At 37.9% G+C, this 19,550-nt stretch overlaps 1 protein-coding gene across 1 annotated transcript in view; it reads right to left on the bottom strand.

Moving 5' to 3' along the window:
• Positions 1–1,514: 1,514 nt before the first annotated feature.
• Positions 1,515–19,550, bottom strand: part of RBPJ (recombination signal binding protein for immunoglobulin kappa J region) — a 108,333-nt gene continuing 90,297 nt past the window's right edge. Inside the window, exons 5-11 of the mRNA XM_021679451.2 lie at positions 16,857–17,031; positions 12,792–12,929; positions 12,526–12,638; positions 8,281–8,421; positions 7,069–7,224; positions 5,954–6,057; positions 1,515–5,836 (exon numbers count right to left, since the gene is read on the bottom strand). Of these exons, the coding sequence (XP_021535126.1) occupies positions 5,521–5,836; positions 5,954–6,057; positions 7,069–7,224; positions 8,281–8,421; positions 12,526–12,638; positions 12,792–12,929; positions 16,857–17,031 (1,143 nt within the window). The 3' untranslated portion in view covers positions 1,515–5,520. The remainder of the gene's footprint in view (positions 5,837–5,953; positions 6,058–7,068; positions 7,225–8,280; positions 8,422–12,525; positions 12,639–12,791; positions 12,930–16,856; positions 17,032–19,550) is intronic.

Genomic DNA, 19,550 nt, shown 5'->3' on the forward strand with positions numbered 1-19,550 from the left:
TGCTCCTTTATATGGTGAAGGCAGGGGGTGCTTCTAGATGGAAAGTTCGGGATTTAAATAAATACTAGTGACCCTACTCTGTCCAGCACCAGGAGAAATTATCAACCAGATAAAGGTGCCAGAAATGACTGACCTACACGTTTGTACGAGTAAGTAAGGTGGTAGAATTTAAGAGATGAAAAAAAAAAAAAAAAAAAGATGAAAAGCAAGGACTACAATCATTATGCCGGAAAGAACTTGATACACACCTCAACTTCACAGATACCTTTAAACAATTTTTTTTCAGAGAATACCAGTTTAAAGTGCCAAAAAGCAAAACATTCTGTAAATCCAACAGTTATATCTATGTTTGGTATGAACGGTCCTTGTTGTCAAAACCTTCCCCCTTATCTGTATTAGAGGATATTTACCTGCCTTTTCAGTGAACCAAGATAAGTCATGATTTCCACATATATGAGCCTAACACCTTTAACTCAACTACTTACTATCTCTGTGACAGGCACATAAACGACTTTATCCTGAACACAAAGAACTATGTGGACGACTGACTGTCCATTTCTTCCAGGCGCTATCGCTTGGCCTTCTGGTTTAGGCTGTAACCCTTAAGTCAAGATGAATCATCTCTTTACATACATCGGCTTCATCCATCTCCCTCATGATTTCCCAGCATTAAACTTTTCCTAGGGTTTCTTTTTAGTCTATCCTTCTAGATTTTTTTTTTAAAGGAGAAGACTCCCTTCTGTGATCACTTACCACTAGAATCTGACGTAGCTTGCCCTCTGCATCTCTATAAATGGCAATCATCTAGGGGTTTGGTGACAAGAAGAAGAAAATAGACTTAACGGATCTTTGGTAAGATTGCTTAGAAAGGGCTCACGTACTATTTAGAGCAAGGAATATATGATTATGCTCTTCTAAACTTTATATCAAGTAATCACTATCAATCTCCACCTTTAAAAGCTTCCAACTAAATTGTTTCTTATTTAACAATCACTATTTTTAGAGTAAGAGGTCTTTAGTAAAATTCTGGTAACGTATTTTTTTCTTTTGGGAGAAGTCAGATAAAAAACTTGCTATGATTTAAAAAATATGTAATGCCCCCCCCTTTACTTTGTTTCCCTATTAAACAAAGAAGGCTCTCTCCAATTAGGAGCCCCCACTAAAGAGCATAAACCATCATTATATGTTCTTCCGTACGGCAAACCAAATGACAACTTTATACTGGAAAGCAAGCTGCTGCTAAATTAAATACTCTTTAATCTTGTTGAGAGTAGCTTGAAATGTTCCTGAATTGGAGGATACGCCCCTTGAGTGACAAAGCCCATTATTACGGGCGGGGGGGGGGGGGGAACCACAAAATTCTCTCTCTCTCTCTCTCTCTCTCTCTCGGAAGTATGACATAGTTAAAAAACACTGAAAAAGAAATTCACATAGCTATCACTTTGATGTGATGCAGATAGCAAGCTAAGATTTTTAATACGCAAACTGTGATATGTAATTTAATTGTATCTTTATGAAGTATTCTGAAATCAAAAGAAGGTCATACATGCATCAGGCACATTCGACAGAAGACTTTTACAATGGTTTACATTTCCTTTTTATTTATTCCTTGAAACTGCCGTATTGCAGGTTTCTCATGGATGAAATATGGAACTGAGCAGATTCTTTTTTCTACAAAATTATGGTATAAACTTGCTCAATTTTCTATCTTATTGCTAATAAACCTTACAGGCGCACAGTTTGTAAAATAAACCCCTTAAGGACTGAATGCGTAGAGCATGCTGCAAGGTACAAGAAATAAGCTAAAAATGAGCATATAAACCTACATCTGGACCAACACAGTACTGAATGCTGGCAAACATTTATCACAACACAGGGAAAAATTAATAAAAGGAGATACAGTTCAGTCCTGAAAGGGTTAAATAGAAACCCTAATATATTATTGTTTCTAATCATTCATCCCACATTACAGTGCTTGAAAACAAAGTCAAAAGTCTGGCACAGAAATTACACACATTTGTTCAGTACTCATCAGAAAACACAGCTGCTTTTGAAATTAAAAGTAAGTAACTTGGTTAATAATTGAATAGCATTTTGTTTAAAAAAGGAACCCCTCCCCCCTGTGGATTATCTGGTTAAACATGAGGAGTTTAGTTCTCAAAAACTGCATTGGGAATATTCTGTGAGGGCACAGATGGTACCAATTTCATTAAAAAAAAAAAAAAACCACACACAAACACAAAAACTAACCAGTTATGATCGCAAATAAGTCTGTGCAGAGAATGATAAATACTTCACTAACACATAAATGAGGATGCCTTTAGTTGCCACAGTTGAAGAAAAGTCAGCAGCAGGTTAAATATTATCCTAGTGTTCAATTCGGGAAATCATTCAAAATCAAAAGGGCATTCTACATTTAAAGTCTTTTACTTGCCTTCCCAATCTATGTGATCAATTCAATGGAACTAATAAAAACATACCGGATCACAGACTCAGTTTCTAGCATATTTTTAGAAATTGCATAGCTCATGAGAGCAGAAGATACACTTCTAAAACAGAATGGAAAAACAAAAACAAAACCCCAAACTCGAATGTTCTCTAACTGAAGCAGCCACCATTCTAGGAGAGTCGTTATGAGGAAAAAGGACCAGCATCTCTAATAATGCCATCGGAGGAGGGGCTGTGTTCTTCTATAACCAGAGGACAAGGCTCCTATAAATTATACACTGAAAATGATTCACCAATCCATGAAGATTTTTTTTAAAAGCAGCTGACAAAAGAACTATTGATTAAAATAAGAAGGTACAACAGACAAATCATTTCAGTCTTTAGTTTGTGGTATGCAGAATGGCATAAAATAGCAAGGGAAATGCCTGTATAAGTACATTCTTGGACTTTTCAAACAAAAAAACAAACGGGAAAAGGCTTTACAGTCTAATATTTCAAAATCATCTTATTAAAAGAAACAAAGAGCCAAAATAAGGCATAATTAAATAGTAAAAAAGCAAAGTTCATTTTAATAAAGCCATCAACTTGAAAAATTAATTTGAGCTGCAAAGACAGGTAAGGAATCATTTGTTCTTCAAAAGTATCTCATCTGTTATCGGTTAATTTAACACAGTTTCCTAACTAGACACCAAACCTGGGGAGTGGCCCATTCAAAGGACAGCGGCACTGAAAATATTTCCACACTCCGAACAAAAAGCACTGTATAAAGACTACTTTGGTGACTCAACAGAGAAGAAGAAATACTACTCGGAAATGAGCAAGTTTGCAAGAAGCAGCTAGTAAACAGTTAAAAACAAAGACAGATAAGGCCACAATTCTGCCCTCGATCACTGGAACAGATTTAAAGTGTGAGGCTGGGTTGGCTTACAGGAGAAGCTAGTGACTGGAGCAGATCTGAAGAGAAGGCTTATATAGAGAGAAGAATGCAGCCTGTGAGTAATTAAAAAGGCTTGCAGTAAGATAAAACCACAATAACTTTGATTTAACCACTGACGTGTTTTACAGATGACTTCCCCCTTGAAAACTGAGAAAAAGGTGATTGAGAGAGGTTAGCAATCGTATTCACAATGACATAGTATGAGCAAAAGGATGGGTGATGAAGACAGCAAAGCTCGGGGGACAAAAAAAAAAAAAAAAAGGCTACTAATAAGATGTCTAAAAAGTCTTCCAATGACAATGTCTTCAAAATCGCCCAGGACACCAGAAAGACAATGTTCTGTCTGGAAACATTGCAGGAAGTTAGTTTTGCATTCATAAGGTACTTGTGGCTCCTGTTTTATGGGACAGTAAAAGCTTACCACATTCTAGAGGTAGTTTTTAACTCTAAGAAGGATGATTGTATTACTAGACTGTGTCCTATAAGTTACACACAGGGTTCCTGTATTAAATGTAGCCCAGTGAGTCGGCCGCAATTTCTGAGAAACCGAACGAAGGCATAACCAAAGTGCGGGAAGGGAAGCAACATGAAATCGGTGAGCCGAGCGTCCGAGGCCAACACACAACCCTGAATGCAACTAAATCTTAACTGAATGGAAAAGAAATGTTTTCTGAGTAAGAGACATTTGTGGAGACACTCAGTACTGGGGTAGAGAAGACAAAGAAAGGCAGGAGAGATATGAAAAGATAAATTACATTTGCAGTTTTATAATCTCACAACTATCTGTTCTAAAAGTACTGTCTTCCAAGCTATTTTAGTTGGTCATCTAATAAAAGCATCTTGTTTTAAGGTTACAATGTTTTGACCTAGGCTACAAAAAAAAAAAAAAAAGTAAACACATGCTTTTGCTGAGATTTTCCTCAATAAGGGCACCATCTACCAACTGGTAGCAAATACTTCTCATGATATATATATATATTTTTTTTGTCATATGCCGACAAGGCAGAAAACACCCTGCTGAATGAAATCACTGGGAACGTTCCAAGTTCAAAATAATATGTTTAACTTACACATAATACAAGTTATGTACAAGATCAGGGAGTTGTGGGGGGGCGGGGTAGGGGTGGGGGAAGGGACCTGAACAAATCCTGAAACATGGAGATACATTTACGCATGGGAAAAGGGGAGATAACACTCCAAATACCATGTTCTGCGCCATTAATTCATTAAGGACTAAATGGCCACATTTAATTCCACCTCTTGGAATACCACTATAAATACTTTTTTTAAAAAAAAAAAGGAAAACAAGGAAGTAACTATGGACAGTGTCTGAGAACAGAGACGAAGTTAACGTACATTGCATGTATTGCAGGCAAGGCAGAGGCATTTTTTTTTTTAAAGCTTTTGCACAGACTTCATATAATCTTAAAAAAAAAATATGCGGGCCTTTACAAGATTTGACTTGCTGAAATCAAAACAATTTCGACTCATGAAAAGTCATTAAGACATCTGCTTAAAAAAAAAAAATAATAGTTCCAGCCTTAAATAAAAACAAAAACAAAAAACCCTGGAAGAATATGGTAATTAGATTAAACAAGCATGGTCAGGCTTGGAACTTGAATGTACTGAAGAACAGAAGCTCAAAGAGGGGCGGGGAGGAAAACAACCTATTTGGTAACAAAGGTGTACTAGATACTGTGATATAAAAAAAAGGTATGGTGAAAATGTACCTTTTGCTAAAGCTTATGCAAGTTCCTTGGTCCGTAAAAACTATGTTAGATTTGTGTCTTCTAGGTTGATTAACTTTTATTCCAGCCACATCTCTATTTCTTGCCCATTTAAACAAAACCAAACAAAAGCCAACCAAACAAAAAGAACAGCTGGAAAAAAACACCGAATTCCAATAGTTTGTACATTTCCATGTTTTGCTTGTCTGTTTTACTGTGGCTTCTGCACATCCAATCAGCACTTGTAGGTAATGGGGTTTTGGAACAGTATCACCTGGTATGAAAAGTTTTCCCAAGAAACCACAAAAGATGGTTCATTTTTTTTCCTTTTTCTTTCTCTCTCTCTCTCTTTTTTGTCACCATTTTGCCGCACTCAAGTCAGTTTAAGTCCTAGCAAAAAGACGGTAGTTAGGACACCACTGTTGCTGCAGAGGATGTGACACTGGTTGAATTTGTGCTGACGTTTGTGTAACCTCCCTCGCTGTTTGTGTTTGATTCATTAGGGGGCACTTGGCCTGAACTGGCTCGAAGGATGGCTCCCGCAGCACTGCAGTGTGGCCGTGGCCCTGGTTCTGGCGTGTAGGTAAAGGTAAGGCTGGTGGAATAAATGATCCCATCGTTACGGACCAAAGTTACTGGGACCTGGACTGGCTGTCGGACCCATCTCCAGCCTTCTCGGAATGCAGAAATGTCTGGGACAACACACAGCATGCTCTCTCCACATCTGGGGGGGGGGGGACAGAAATCACTTAGAAGCCACGTACGTTTTACAACTGGAATGAACCTCATGTACCCACCCCCATCAAAAACTCCAGATGATGTAAGAAGTTTCATTAAGTACCTGTACATAGTTTCAGCTTCTACATCCCCAAACCACACTCGTAAATTTGGAGTGAAATTCTGTCCTGTAAGTTCAAGCATTGCTACATCACCACCGCCATTCAACTGAAAGTCACAGAAAATGAGAACAATGTTGAGAAAAATTTTCATTTTTCGTTGAAGTACACAGATCAGTTTTTCATTTGACTATGATTTGTGAAAAAAATGAATAAAACTCTTATTTATTTATTTAAAGATTTTATTTATTTATTTGACAGAGAGAGAGAGCGAGAGAGGGAATACAAGCAGGGGGAGTGGGAGAGGGAGAAGCAGGCTCCCTGTGGAGCAGGGAGCCCGATGCGGGGCTCGATCCCAGGACCCTGGGATCATGACCTGAGCCGAAGGCAGATGCTTAGACTGAGCCACCCAGGTGCCCAAAACTCTTCTTTTTAAATAACATGATTATAGGGGCGCCTGGGTGGCTCAGTCGGTTTAGCATCTGCCTTGGGCTCAGGTCATGATCCCAGGGTCCTGGGATCAAGCCCCGCATCGGGCTCCCTGCTCCATGGGGAGCCTGCTTCTCCCTCTCCCTCTGTCCCCCTTCCCCCCACTTGTACTCCCCGCTCTCTAATAAATAAAATCCTTAAAAATAAGTAAATAACGACAAAGTGAGCTAAACACATCTCAAGATAACATACAAGTAGATTTAAACTTAAATTCTCTTATATAAAAGTATGCTCCTATTTTTTTTTTTAAATCAACAAACAATGTATTAACAACATCCCCAAATCACTAGATTTGGAGAAAAATCAAATTTATTGTGAAATAAAAATCAACCAAGTCAGAGCTGGGAGCAGGTATAAAGCATTAAAGTCAACTTGTGAGGAGCACCTGGGTGGCTAAGTCATTAAGCGTCTGCCTTCAGCTCCGGTCATGATCCCAGGGTCCTGGGATCGAGCCCCACAATCAGGCTCCCTGCTCTGCGGGAAGCCTGCTTCTCCCTCTCCCACTCACCCTACTTGTGTTCCCTCTCTCGCTGTCTCTGTCAAATAAATAAATAAAATCTTAAAACAACAACAACAACAACAACAAAAAACCCCCCAAAATAAAAGTCAACTTGTGAGTAAGTGGTCTTACCTGAAGACTTTCTACAACAGGCACAGGGGTGACTGGGGCAAGGACAGGGCCCATTCCCTCATAAAATGTATACTCCGCCTTATCCGTACTAATGATTGTCCAGGAAGCTCCATCATTTATCATCTCTTTATTTGGTTCTTTTGGGCATGGAGTGGCCTTATGAAGAAAGAATGTTTAGAAATCGAGTTTTATATACATTGCAGTATAAGACAATTTTAACAAGGTAGCACTCGTACACTGGAGTTAACAGGGAGAGAATTCAGTGCAAATTTATGAACTTCCAAACACGATGCTTTGCCAGTCCCTAAATAAACATAAACAGAATATTTAATTTGGCAACCTCACATTCAGCAGTTTTTATTATAATATGAAATATTCTGGTGACATATTAAAAATAATACCTTTCATAATGACCATTTGAGAGTACGCCAGTACCTGTGTAATTTCTTTAATAAAAGATGAGAATTCGTGATGTAAATAGCTAATTAAAACTCTTTATGGATCCCTAAGAAAGAAGCTAGGAACCCCTCAAGCTTAAAGAGCAGTTAGAAACTCATGCACTTTCAGCAGGAGGGAGCCGAGATGTGAACTGGCATTCCCCTACCCCTACCTTGAAACACCCAGACCGGTCCATCCGCTCCGGGCTGAGGAGAATGGCTGCACGTGGCCACCTCTCTGAAACAGGTCTCCAGATGTTGACAAATGAGTTTCACATGAAAGTATAATTATCCTATTAAATCATCTGTCCATGTCACAGATGTATTCATGAAAGACTTCTGAATGAATGTAGTCAAAAATCAGCTTACAAAACATCTCGTCATGACCATCTAGGAAGACCCCAATGTAAATCTGATAATTATGAACCCTCCCCCAAAATATATGTGTATCTATATACAGTGTCTTCACACAGCTTCAGCGGATTCACCAAACACTCAAAATCTACTTTTGGAAGATCCGAGGAACTTTTCGATTTCCCAGAACTAGATGTTAACTGTTTCTCCAAGAACATTTTTATCGTTTTGAGTTCTTCCTTGAGGTACGGTGACGGCCATGTCTCAGGATCATGTAGGTTAAAGAACCTTTGGACTTGAGATAAATATCTGAAAACAGCTTCATGTATTTGGGTACAATTAACATTAAATGAGAGTTTTAGGTTTCTGTATGCTGCTAACTGAAAGATAGTACATTTTTACCAATAATTTTAAAACGTACCTGAAACTGGATTATTCTTTCTTGAGAAAGGCACAAGTACATTCTTTCAGTATCCTTAAGGTAAAATGCACATTTATGGAGTTGTGACACAGGATCATCTGCATCCAGTAATGCGGTCTGCTTATCAACCTTCCTAATTATCTGTATTTCAATAATTAGAAAAAAAAAGATTATCACATATGGAGAAACATTTACAAACAATAAGGCGAGGTGTAAAAAATACTTTCAGATGACAAGCACTGTAGAATGTGGAAGCTGTTACCTTCTTCCAAGAACACCTGAAAAACAGGGCGGGCAGATACTTGCTTTCCAGATCACTGCTTTTCAAACTTTGATGTGTATACAAATCATCTAGGGTTCTTCTTCTAATCCCAAAGATCTCATGGGGGCCTAACAGTCTGCATTTCTAACAAACTGACAGCTGATGTTAATTCTGTTGGCCAATGGACCATATTTTGTGCAGCAAATTCAGCTGGCTTTTCCAATAAAATACAATGACATCAAAGAAAAAACTGTCTCTAAAGATACTGTGAGTATGCTAGTCAGTGCAGTTCATCAGCTAACATATCTGTTTTAAAAACCTAAAATATCATTTTGCAGATTAGGAAATGGGCTCAGAGAAACCAGGTAACTTATTCATAATCACCTGGTTAGAAGATGAAGGACCAGAGTGTGATTCCAGGGCTGGCTGGCTGCCTGCCCAGCCTGAACTCTATTTAGTAATTTTATAATTCAAGTATTTCACAAAACACATACAGATGTCTGAAAGAGAATCCTGTCAAGTCTGAGATGCCACTTAGGCCATAGAACATAATCACTAGGTGTTTAATGATTATGAAGAAGATCACTCGCAAAAGCATATAAACATGTTATAGAACTATTTCTCATCTAAAATCAAAAGTAAAGAAAATCCCTCCTTGACTACGTGTCCCTCTTCCACCCTCTCCACTCCATTTCTTAGCTCCCCTTTATGGCAAACTCTTCTTCCACACTGTCCAATCTCCTGAAGTAACTCCAGCTTTTTGTCTCAAAGTCCCCACTACAACTGCCCTGGTCGGGGGCCACCAAGGACTTCCGGAGAGATGAATCCGTGGGTATCAGGAGGCATCTGTCCTCACCTTACTAGCTTTCTCAGAAGCACTGACACAGAACATCCTCCTTTTTGGGGAGAGCCCTGCTCTAACTGGCCTTCTCACTGGCCTTCAGACTGTCCCAGAGCCGAGTCCTCGGACCCCCTTCTCTTCTCTCCATCCTCTTTCCTTTCTGTACAATTTAGAGGTTGGCAACTCCTAAAGTTGCATCTCTAGCCCTAACCTCTCTCCTCCGGCACGCAACTTGCATATTTAACTACCAACTCAACAGTTCCACTTAAGATGTTTAATAGGCTACCGCAATCTTCACCAAAACCCAGATTTTTGGGATGCCCGGGTGGCTCAGTAGGTTAAGCGTCTGCCTTCGGTTCAGGTCATGATTATAGGGCCCTGGGATCGAGTCCCGCATTGGGATCCTTACTCAGCAGGGAGTCTGCTTCTCCCTCTGTCTACAGCTCCCCTTGCTTGTGCTCTCTCTCTTCTATCTGACAAATAGATAAAATCTTAAAAAAAAAAAAAATTAAAAAACGCCGGATTTTTAATTTCCTCCTACAAGTGATCCTTCTCCAACTCACAGCTCAATAAATAGCACCACCATTCACTCAATCCAAAAACTGTGGAGTCACCCTAGACTCCTTGTTTTCTCTTATACCCCATCATCCAATCTGTCAACAAATTCTATTACGTCTCCTTTCAAATAAATCTGTCACCTCTCACCTTACCACTACAATCCTGGTCTAAGATGCCACCACCAACTCTTGCTTGAATGATGACAGAAGCCCAAGCGCGGTCTCTCTGCTCCCACTGCTACACCCCATCCACGTTCTCCTCTTCACAGAGCAGCCGCCATTACCCTTCTAAACATAAACCAGCCACCATGCCCTGTTTAAAACCCTCCAGTGGCCTCCTATTATATGTAGATAATATCTCAATTCCTGCCTCCAGCCCTCCCCTGGCTTGGGCTACCATGGCGTCCTTACTATTTGTCTCACATTTCCATCTTAAGTTCTTTTTGCACTCATGCTGTCTGAAATGCTCTTCACAGTTTGTGGTCTCTGTTCAAATATCTCCACTACAAAGATTTCTCTGACCCCTGGAAGCACTCCCACAAGTCTCACTTTATCCTTTTTTAGCTTATTTTCTTTTCATTTGTTTTAACCTTTAATACATTAATATGGGTATTTCTTTAGCTGATTTTTTGTCCATCTCCCTAACAAAATGTAAGCTCCATGAGGACAGAAAGCCTGTCTTGCTCACCAATGTATCTCCAGTGTCTAGACAGTGGCTGGCACATGGAAAGTTCAGGAGTATTTGCAGGATGCATGTATGTATGTAGGACAGTAATACTTTGCTCCACAATGAACATCCTTAATAGTAACTACTCAGTTTTATGAGGATTAAATCAATATATGTGAAAGTACTTAGAACTGTACTATTAATATCATGCAATACTGTTGGCTTTACTACTTTACATCTCAATATTCAAAGATTTTTAACTAAGCTAAGCCACAGTTGTATAAAAGTCCCAATCTTTAAAGTTAACTTTTTTCACGTTTACATTTTTTAGCTCTACAGTTATTAGTCAGAATATTTGCCATTCTACTAACACCATGCCAATTTCTGAGTTTAAAGGGAAACAGTACACTTTTAGCAATTATAACTTCTAACATAGTCTGGGAGACTGACTAAACTCAAGCAATATGTTTCAATTCAATGCTAAAGTCTTCGAGCTACATTTAAATTTGATGAGGTTTGGACTTTAGAGAAATAACTGATTTTTGAATGATGTAAGTCTAGAGCTTCTAGGTCTACAGCACTGACTCCTGCTTCCCCGTCACATGAGAGTCATGGTTTGTCTAGAGTACCGTTATTCGTGTACTCCACTGTTTCTCCACTAGCTAATGAGCACATTGAGAACATGAGCCACGTTTGGTTCAATTTTATTCCCCACAAGAGTTCTTTGGACACAGACACTGCTGAATGACCTCTCACCAATAAGGAAACCAAAGATGTTCACTAGTATTTGGCATCAAAAACTTGCTTTGCTCATTTCTAAGTATTTTTTTTTTTTAAAGAGTTTTTTTTTTTTTAAATTTTATTTATTTATTTGACAGAGAGAGAGAGAGCTAGAGAGGGAACACAAGCAGGGGGAGTGAGAGAGGGAGAAGTAGGCTCCCTGCCGAGCAGGGAGCCCGACACGGGGCTGGATCCCAGGATCCCAGGATCCCAACCTGAGCCGAAGGCAGCCGCTTAATGACTGAGCCACCCAGCCGCCCCTGGTCATTTCTAATTGTTGAGAAGAGGAAAGAAATCTGATAACAGGTAGTGCAAACACTTTAACTTAAGGTATGTGTCTGGTGAATTCGACATTCATAAAACATCAGGGATTACTCCAACTGGTGTTCTCTCCTCCATGCTGGCTTTGTAGCTTGTTGGTACAATATTTACCATATTTCTGAGATAAACTGGATATACAGCCCAACACCGTGTCCGCCAACTTGACCTTGAATCAGGGCTACTCATAAATCCCCTCCATCTTAACTGAACTGTACTCTGTTTCAGAAAAGGAAGGGGAACATAAAGGAGGGAGTATAAGGGGCTTTTGCTTTCATTTTGCTAAGAAATGCAGTTTTTACAGTTTCAAAATCATCCTAGTGAACAAAAAGCCCTAAACACCATGCCTCTCTGAGTATGAAATGACAATTTAATTTTCAATAAATCTATCTTCTTGTAGGAGGGTAAACTAATAAAAACTAAGCTTATATTTTTAAAGAAGTAAGAACTTCTATGCTTCTGAGAACTTGGTCCTGTGGTGGGACAGAGCAGGTACCACAGAAAATGACGACAGAGTATCTGTATTAGTTAAGAAAGGAAATCATAACATAATTATTTAGTGCCCTCTATCGAACATGTTCAGATATACAACCAAAAAGGAAAACTCCACCAAAATTAGAGATACTAGTGTAACAGAAAGTCAGTAAGAATGCATTCATAAAAACACAATAAAGTGGGATATAACTGTGAATAATGAATAGCAGTGATTACTGATACATCTTCTTAAATTAAAAAGCATGAAATTGAAGTGTATTTTTACATTTGCATGCTGTGTCTTTTATTTTTCCTACATACAACTAAAGCCGAAGCAGAGCCGTACCAGCCTGGGGAGCGCCATGCCCGTAACAGAGCACACAAGTTTGACGGTCTGTCCGTAGTGGATGTAGCCGTCGCGGACTGTGAATTCTTCTCCTTCTGATTCATCATCATCCACTGCGTTGCAGGGAAAAAAAAGGCTGAATTATTACCTTGTAGAGTTCATTAATCTACTTAGGAAAACAACAAAACTTAATAGAGCTGTATATCTTACTATCAAAGAATAACAGTTTCACACTAAAAACATCAAATACACATTTTCGTACTCACAGAGATGAATGTAAAATGCTCCCCACTGCTGAGAACTGGCATGGAAATTACCTCCTTCTACATGCAAGTATCTGGTACTAACTGTCTGGGATCGAAGTCGATTAAACAGAGCCACCTTTGTTCCTGAGGCAATGCATACTGCAAAGAAAAAATAGCTTCTATTTACGTGATTGAGCGGAAGGGACCTGTACTTGGCAAGTTATGATTATTCTTTATTATAACTTAATAATTAACAGATTGTGCTAACAAATTGATGTCCTAAAAAAAAAAAAGTCAAGGTAACTCTCATTAATAATGTCACACTAAAGATATCAAGTATGTCCATAAAAATAATTTTTAAATGAGAGCTACACAGTATGTTTCATGAAGTGCTGTTCATTAAAGGGAAATTATTTTTTAAATAATAAATATCCAGCTGTAGGAACTTGATTAAATAAATTATATCATTTACCTATTTAAATAATGTGTATCTAAATGCACTTGATAAAGAAAATATCTCCCTAGAAGACCACTGAACGGAAAAGCAGACGATAAAAGCCTCCGTATACTGTGGTTCCCTTAGGTGTACACACATGTACATGTACACACACACATTTATGTGATTACACGTGTCTCTCCATGTGCTCACATCCAATCCTATGGAATGTATTCACAGAGAGGCGTCTAGGAGGAGGTTTACCAAGTTGATGTCAACTGCCTTTGTGATTTTAGAGATTTTGATTATTTCTAAATACCCTGAAGTATAGTGGTATGTGAAATTTCTTGGAAACAAAACAAAACAAAACACGTCTATGTAAGCAGGAAAATATTCTGGAAGTGAAATATGTTCTTTGCCAATAAGAAACTTATGATCAATAGAAAAAGTTAGAGGTTAAATAAAATCCAGTAATTTGAATTAGAAATAGTCTGAATACATGACATTAGCAAGAATACTCTATCACTACAAAGTAAGCTTTGTCCTCTAGCAACAACAAAAAACCCCAAAGAACAACAAATTTAAATCTGACCAAGCTTTTAAGTTAAACCTGACCAAACTTTACAGACAGGTTCCTCTGAGCCCCGTTTTCAAGTAGGCCTCTTCCTTGGGCCCTGTAATTGGCCTGCCTAGCCAGTTACTCCAAGAACCCAAGTTCCCCATCTCCCACCCTGTACATCTGATCACCTAGGCCAGGCTTTAGCAAAAAGCCTCTTAAGCTGGCTCCTCTAGAACCCCCCTACGCTTAATGTTTCCTCTTAGTAATTTTCTACCCACTGACCCTCCCCTCACTCTGCTCCTTGATTATAAATCCTGACTTGTCCTTGATGTATTTGGAATTGAGTTCTACACTGAAGCCTCTTTTCCCTACTGTGATAATACTGAACAAAATCCATCTTTACCACTTTTAACTAGTGTCCAGTTCTAGTGTGTTTCTCTCTGACACTACCGATGTACAAAATACATTAAACTACACCAAGGAAATGAAGTTAACAAAATCCAGTATGTGGAAAGCTCTCAGAGCCAAATTACTCAGTTTCCTGAATAAACACATTACAAAGAGAGAGAGAGAGAGATGAAGAGGGAATCCACAGATAAAAATACTCAAGGACGTGTCAACACAATATGTATTATATATTATATATATATAAATTATATAAAAATTATATAAATTATATCTGGAGGAGATTAAATTTGAATTATTCAAGCAAAATACTTAAAAAATGACATTTTAGACAATTTTATATTTGATCAACTGACTAGACATTTGAAGAGATGAAGAAATTATTTTTTTTATTTTAAAGATTTTATTTATTTGACAGAAAGAGAGAGAGCACAAGCAGGTGGAGCGGCAGGCAGAGGGAGAGGGAGGGGAGAAGCAGGATTCCTGCTGAGCAGAGAGCCCGACGTGGGGCTTGATCCCAGGACCCTGGGATCATGACCTGAGCCCAAGGCAGACGCTTAACTGACTGAGCCACCCAGGTGCCCCAAGATGAAGAAATTATTTCTTTTTATAGTTGTTTCATAACATATTTGTTTGTACGTGATCATGGTATTCTAACTATATTAAAAAAAAAACAAGAGCCCCTATCTTTAGAAATACATATTTGCAGATGATATGTCTTGGATTTGCATCAAACTAAAATGAGGCAGAGGAAAGCAGTGGGAGATGGGTATAGACTGGCCTGCAGGTAAGATCATTATTGAAGTTAGATGATGAACACAAGAGGTTTCATGTAATTATGCAACTGTCTCTATGTTTGAAAATTTCTATAATATAAAGTAAATGATTACAGTAATAATGACTGAGAGAACTAAAACCAACCAGTACATAAAAACCCAGTAAGTTCATAATAAAACAAAATGAAACAAAACAAAAGCAATCAAACTAAACAAAACTCCTAAAACCTCACTGGGCACTTTCAAAGAATACTATTGTTATTCTGCAAATTAGTAAACAAGCATTTATCCTGCCTTTCCTCTGCAGACTATATTTGAAACAAACTGCTAACAAAGTAAGTTAAAAGCATTAGAAAAAGCCCTTCATAAAATACTGGATTTAAGCAGCCATCATCAATGGTTAAGGTTGCTGAGGAACTCTGTAACGGATGGATTAGGCTAACAGCTCAACTTACTATAAACAATCTTAATAGGACAAGAAATGGGATGATCAGATATCATAGGACTTCGATTTGAAGGAAATGAACATACAGAAGACCAGCTAATTCTAAAGTAAGTCTTTAAGTTTAACCACCAGTTTATGGAAAATATGAGAAACAGAGGCACATGTAAATCAGCCAGATTCAGAATATGGAAATTCCAAAGGAAAAATGACCCAGTTTCTTCAACAAATGACATGGAAGAAATAAAAGGTTGGAGGGGGAGAGAATACACTATTACAGATTAAAATGTATGGACCTAATTTGGATCCAAGTTTGAACAGGCCAACCCCTAAGGAAAAAATCCACAAAAACACAACTGTAATAAATCTGCACATGGACTGGCTTTTAGATGACATTAAAGAACTACTGTCAACTTTTTTAGGTATACTGATGTTTAAAAAGAAAGCTATCTGTTAAGAATCACTACTGTAGAAACGGTGGTTGAAAGAACAGGATATCTGAGATTTCCATTAAAATATTCCAGCCGTCAAAAGAAGGAAGAGGCCATGGAAATAATGAAACCGAATTGGCAAAACCTGTTGAGGCCAGGTGCATGGTCACCATGGTAAAAGGGAGAAAGTAGTTTAAGTTTGAAAGTTTTCATCATAAAGAGTTAAAAATAAAGAAAGAAAATGGGGTGTAGGGGTTGAAATGCATACTTTAATCAGACAGCACTTATCTTTGGTAGTCTAAAAATCTGCTCATAAGACAGGAGTCTTTACCAGAGCAACCATGTTAAAAATTTTGTTTCGGTTTGCAGGATGGCCTTCCAAAGCCTGTTTGAGAATATTGTCTCTCAAAGAGGAGCTTTTGACATTCTTTGTGGATCAATTCTCCGTGGAATGTGAACGAGAACATCTAGCATCACTGGCCCAACACACCCAATGCCACCTTCATTCACTCCCTGCAGTCAGTGACAGCAAAAGGAAAAAAAACTCCCATTTTTCCATATGTGCCTGGAGAGCAGTGAAGAACCCAGTCTGATTGGGAACCATTTCCTTAGACCAGGTCTTGTTCATTTCAATTAAAAAAAAAAAAAAGGAAGCCCATAAAGTGGCAATAATAAGCGAGTGTCACCGTTTCAGATCAAGTGAGGGCCACAAAAACATTAGTAAAAAATGAACTTGCTGGGGCACCTGGGTGGCTCAGTTGTTAAAGAGTCTGCCTTCGGCTCAGGTCATGATCCCAGGGTCCTGGGATCGAGCCCCCCATCAGCTCGGCGGGAAGCCTGCTTCTCCCTCTCCCACTCCCCCGCTGCTTGTGTTCCCTCTTTTGCCGTGTCTCTGTCAAATAAATAAATAAAATCTTAAAAAAAAAAAAAAGTGAACTTGCTATCAAAAAGTGATTCTTAATTTAAAAAATAGCTGTATCTGTCTTATTAATTTACGATGGAAATTGGTGGCAAAAAGAAAACTCAAGCATACATACAGTCAGCATTTTTCAATGACTGCTTCTTTTTGGAAGGTTTGGAAATGACTTTTATCCGCTTGCTGAGGAACACACCGATGTCATCGCTGTTGCCGTAGAACATCTTTACAGATAACATGAAGTGCTTTCTCTTGTCTGAATCAGATATGTACAATGTTTTGGCTGTGCAATAGTTCTGTGAAAGAAAAGGAAAGCTTCAAGAGCACCAAAACCTTGTTGGTTAGGTACTTACAGCTCAGTATGGCCACGGCTAAGTTTTCAATGAATGAATTCAATGAATAACTGATAAAACCAACTGTAACAATTACTGAAAGACAAAGTACAGGCGTCTTTATCAAGGCTATAAAATACTAATGTTGTGATCCATTTTACCCTAAGATTGCTTTAAAACACAGTTTTTTTCTTGTTTAATACAGCCTATGCCTACATCACAGAATTACCAATGCTACAGCAAATATTTAGAATAGAATTTTACAGTTAAAATAGTCCATGACTGTATTTCTGCAAAGAAAACATATAAATAAGGCTATCAGAATTCAACAAAATTAAAATATTTTAGCAGTGGTCCTTTTGAAAACAGTGCATATAGTGTTTTTCTTTATACAGCTGAACACTAGAGCAACCACCTATAAGTCTGATGAAAACTATGCTAGACCAACTGGATAATTATAAAATAGTTTATGCCAGAAAGGGATATTAAAAAAACGGCTGACTTTGCCCAATGGGATAATTCATATTATATCATCAAAAGAACTGGACTGAGGGATGCATGGCTGGCTCAGTCAGAGGAGCATGCAACTCTTGATCTCAGGGTCGTGAGTTCAAGCCCCTCATTGGGGGCAGTGTTTACTCAAAAAAAGAACTGGATTGAAAGGTAACAGAAAATAAATGCAGCAAGTTATTATGCCAGTTTACCAGAAAATACATTCTGGTAACTGAAAAGATAGAATTACAGAGGTATAGCACTGGCAAAACAGGAAAGACACTCTCAATGCTCCTATCTCAAATATATGTGACAATTCTAAACTCTTTCCTATTCCCCTAATCCCTATGAATTAGGCAAGGAACTAAATTATTGATCTCTTTTTCCAGATTGGGTAAATGATGCTCAAAACATAGCTTAGGTATTTAAAATCAATGAGTTAATATTTTTTAAAAGATCAATGCTCTACCTTAAAATTAGGCTAAACAAGTTTCTTTGACAACCTCTGTTGTGCGTTTCTTTTAAAAATCAGGAAAAACGCCACTCATTTACGAAATAGCTAATGTAGTCCAGGTTTTAAATTTTTTAAATTGTAATCATGGGCAATTTTAGTAGAACAAAAATAATGCCGCAGCTTATTTCATTTCTCAATAGCAAAGTTATGTAAGAAACTGTAGTTGCCATGTGAATATTTTACACTCAATTAAGTTTTCCTAAATTCAGAAGTGTGGTAAAGCTTTGAGAAGCTTTGTTCTGCAGAAGACAAAATTAAGATAAAGTTAACAGTAGTAAAAAGAAAAATAAAAACAACAGTACTTCACACTCACGCAGCTCCTTCTACTCAGGGATCTCCAAGCATTCAGAGATGCTGTGGCGGGACTTATCGGTGTGCCATACAATAAGAAGCACTGAAGGTCAGATTAAGCCTAAACTATGGAATTGTTCTGTACCATAAAAGACGAAGTCTAGGAAAATGGGTATCAACATACTAAAGCAGACAGTTACAGGGAACAAAAATGAAATGTGTATTTAAATGAAGACAATTAAATTCTCATGGGAAAAAGACTTTCACACAAAGGGTTTTATTTTGTTTAGAAAAACCACACGCACATATATCCCTTTGAAAAAAAGGAAAACGTATCCCTATTTTTTACAGAAGTGAGTCTTAATCCCCCCCAAAATAATCATACCTGGGACAACTGTACTAGAACCATTATTTTTTTTTAAAAAAACTGTAAGACCACCGACCACAAGCTACTCAAATTCCATTAAAAAAAAAAAGGTAAAAAGTCACTACTCAGAAAAAGTATTACGGCATTAAGAAAATAAATTAATAAAGTTTAAAGTTACATTCATCATACTAAAAGGCTAGATTACCTAAACAAAATTCTAGAATAGAAAACAGCATAAAATAAACCTTTCTATAAATAATAAACAATTTAACTTAAGAACAACTCTTTCAAGACGAGATCTTCAGGCCACAGTAATAACATGTGCCCTGAAATGAGAAATACCAGATATAATACTGCAAAAGTACTGTAGAAATATGTGAATTATATAAATAGTGCTAGCAAGAGAGGTGTAGGGGATGTAATTTTTGAAAATAAGAAAAACACAAGCGGGCTAAGTAGGGATTAATTCATGTTGTATAGCTTACCTAGTTCCAACTATGTAAGATATAAAATTGAGGAAATGAGTATTTAACAAATTTAAAACATCATTAGGTAAAATCTCAGATCCAAAATATTATCAACATAGAGTCAAATGTCATAACCATAAGAAGGGCTACATATACTAGAACTTTACTGTAATGAGTATTAAGTACAAATACCCAAGAGTGCAAAACAAATATCCCTTCTTTTTGAATAATGACTAAACTGAACCATTCAATGAGCAGACTATTGAAAGAAAAGAGTATTACCTTAAATGCACTGAGGTGAAGTGAGACAGGCAAGAGGAAAGGGCCCCTCTCTGAAGCTCAGCATCGCGCT

This window comes from Neomonachus schauinslandi, chromosome 2 (genome assembly GCF_002201575.2).
Source record: "Neomonachus schauinslandi chromosome 2, ASM220157v2, whole genome shotgun sequence".
In the NCBI taxonomy this organism is placed as follows: domain Eukaryota; kingdom Metazoa; phylum Chordata; class Mammalia; order Carnivora; family Phocidae; genus Neomonachus; species Neomonachus schauinslandi.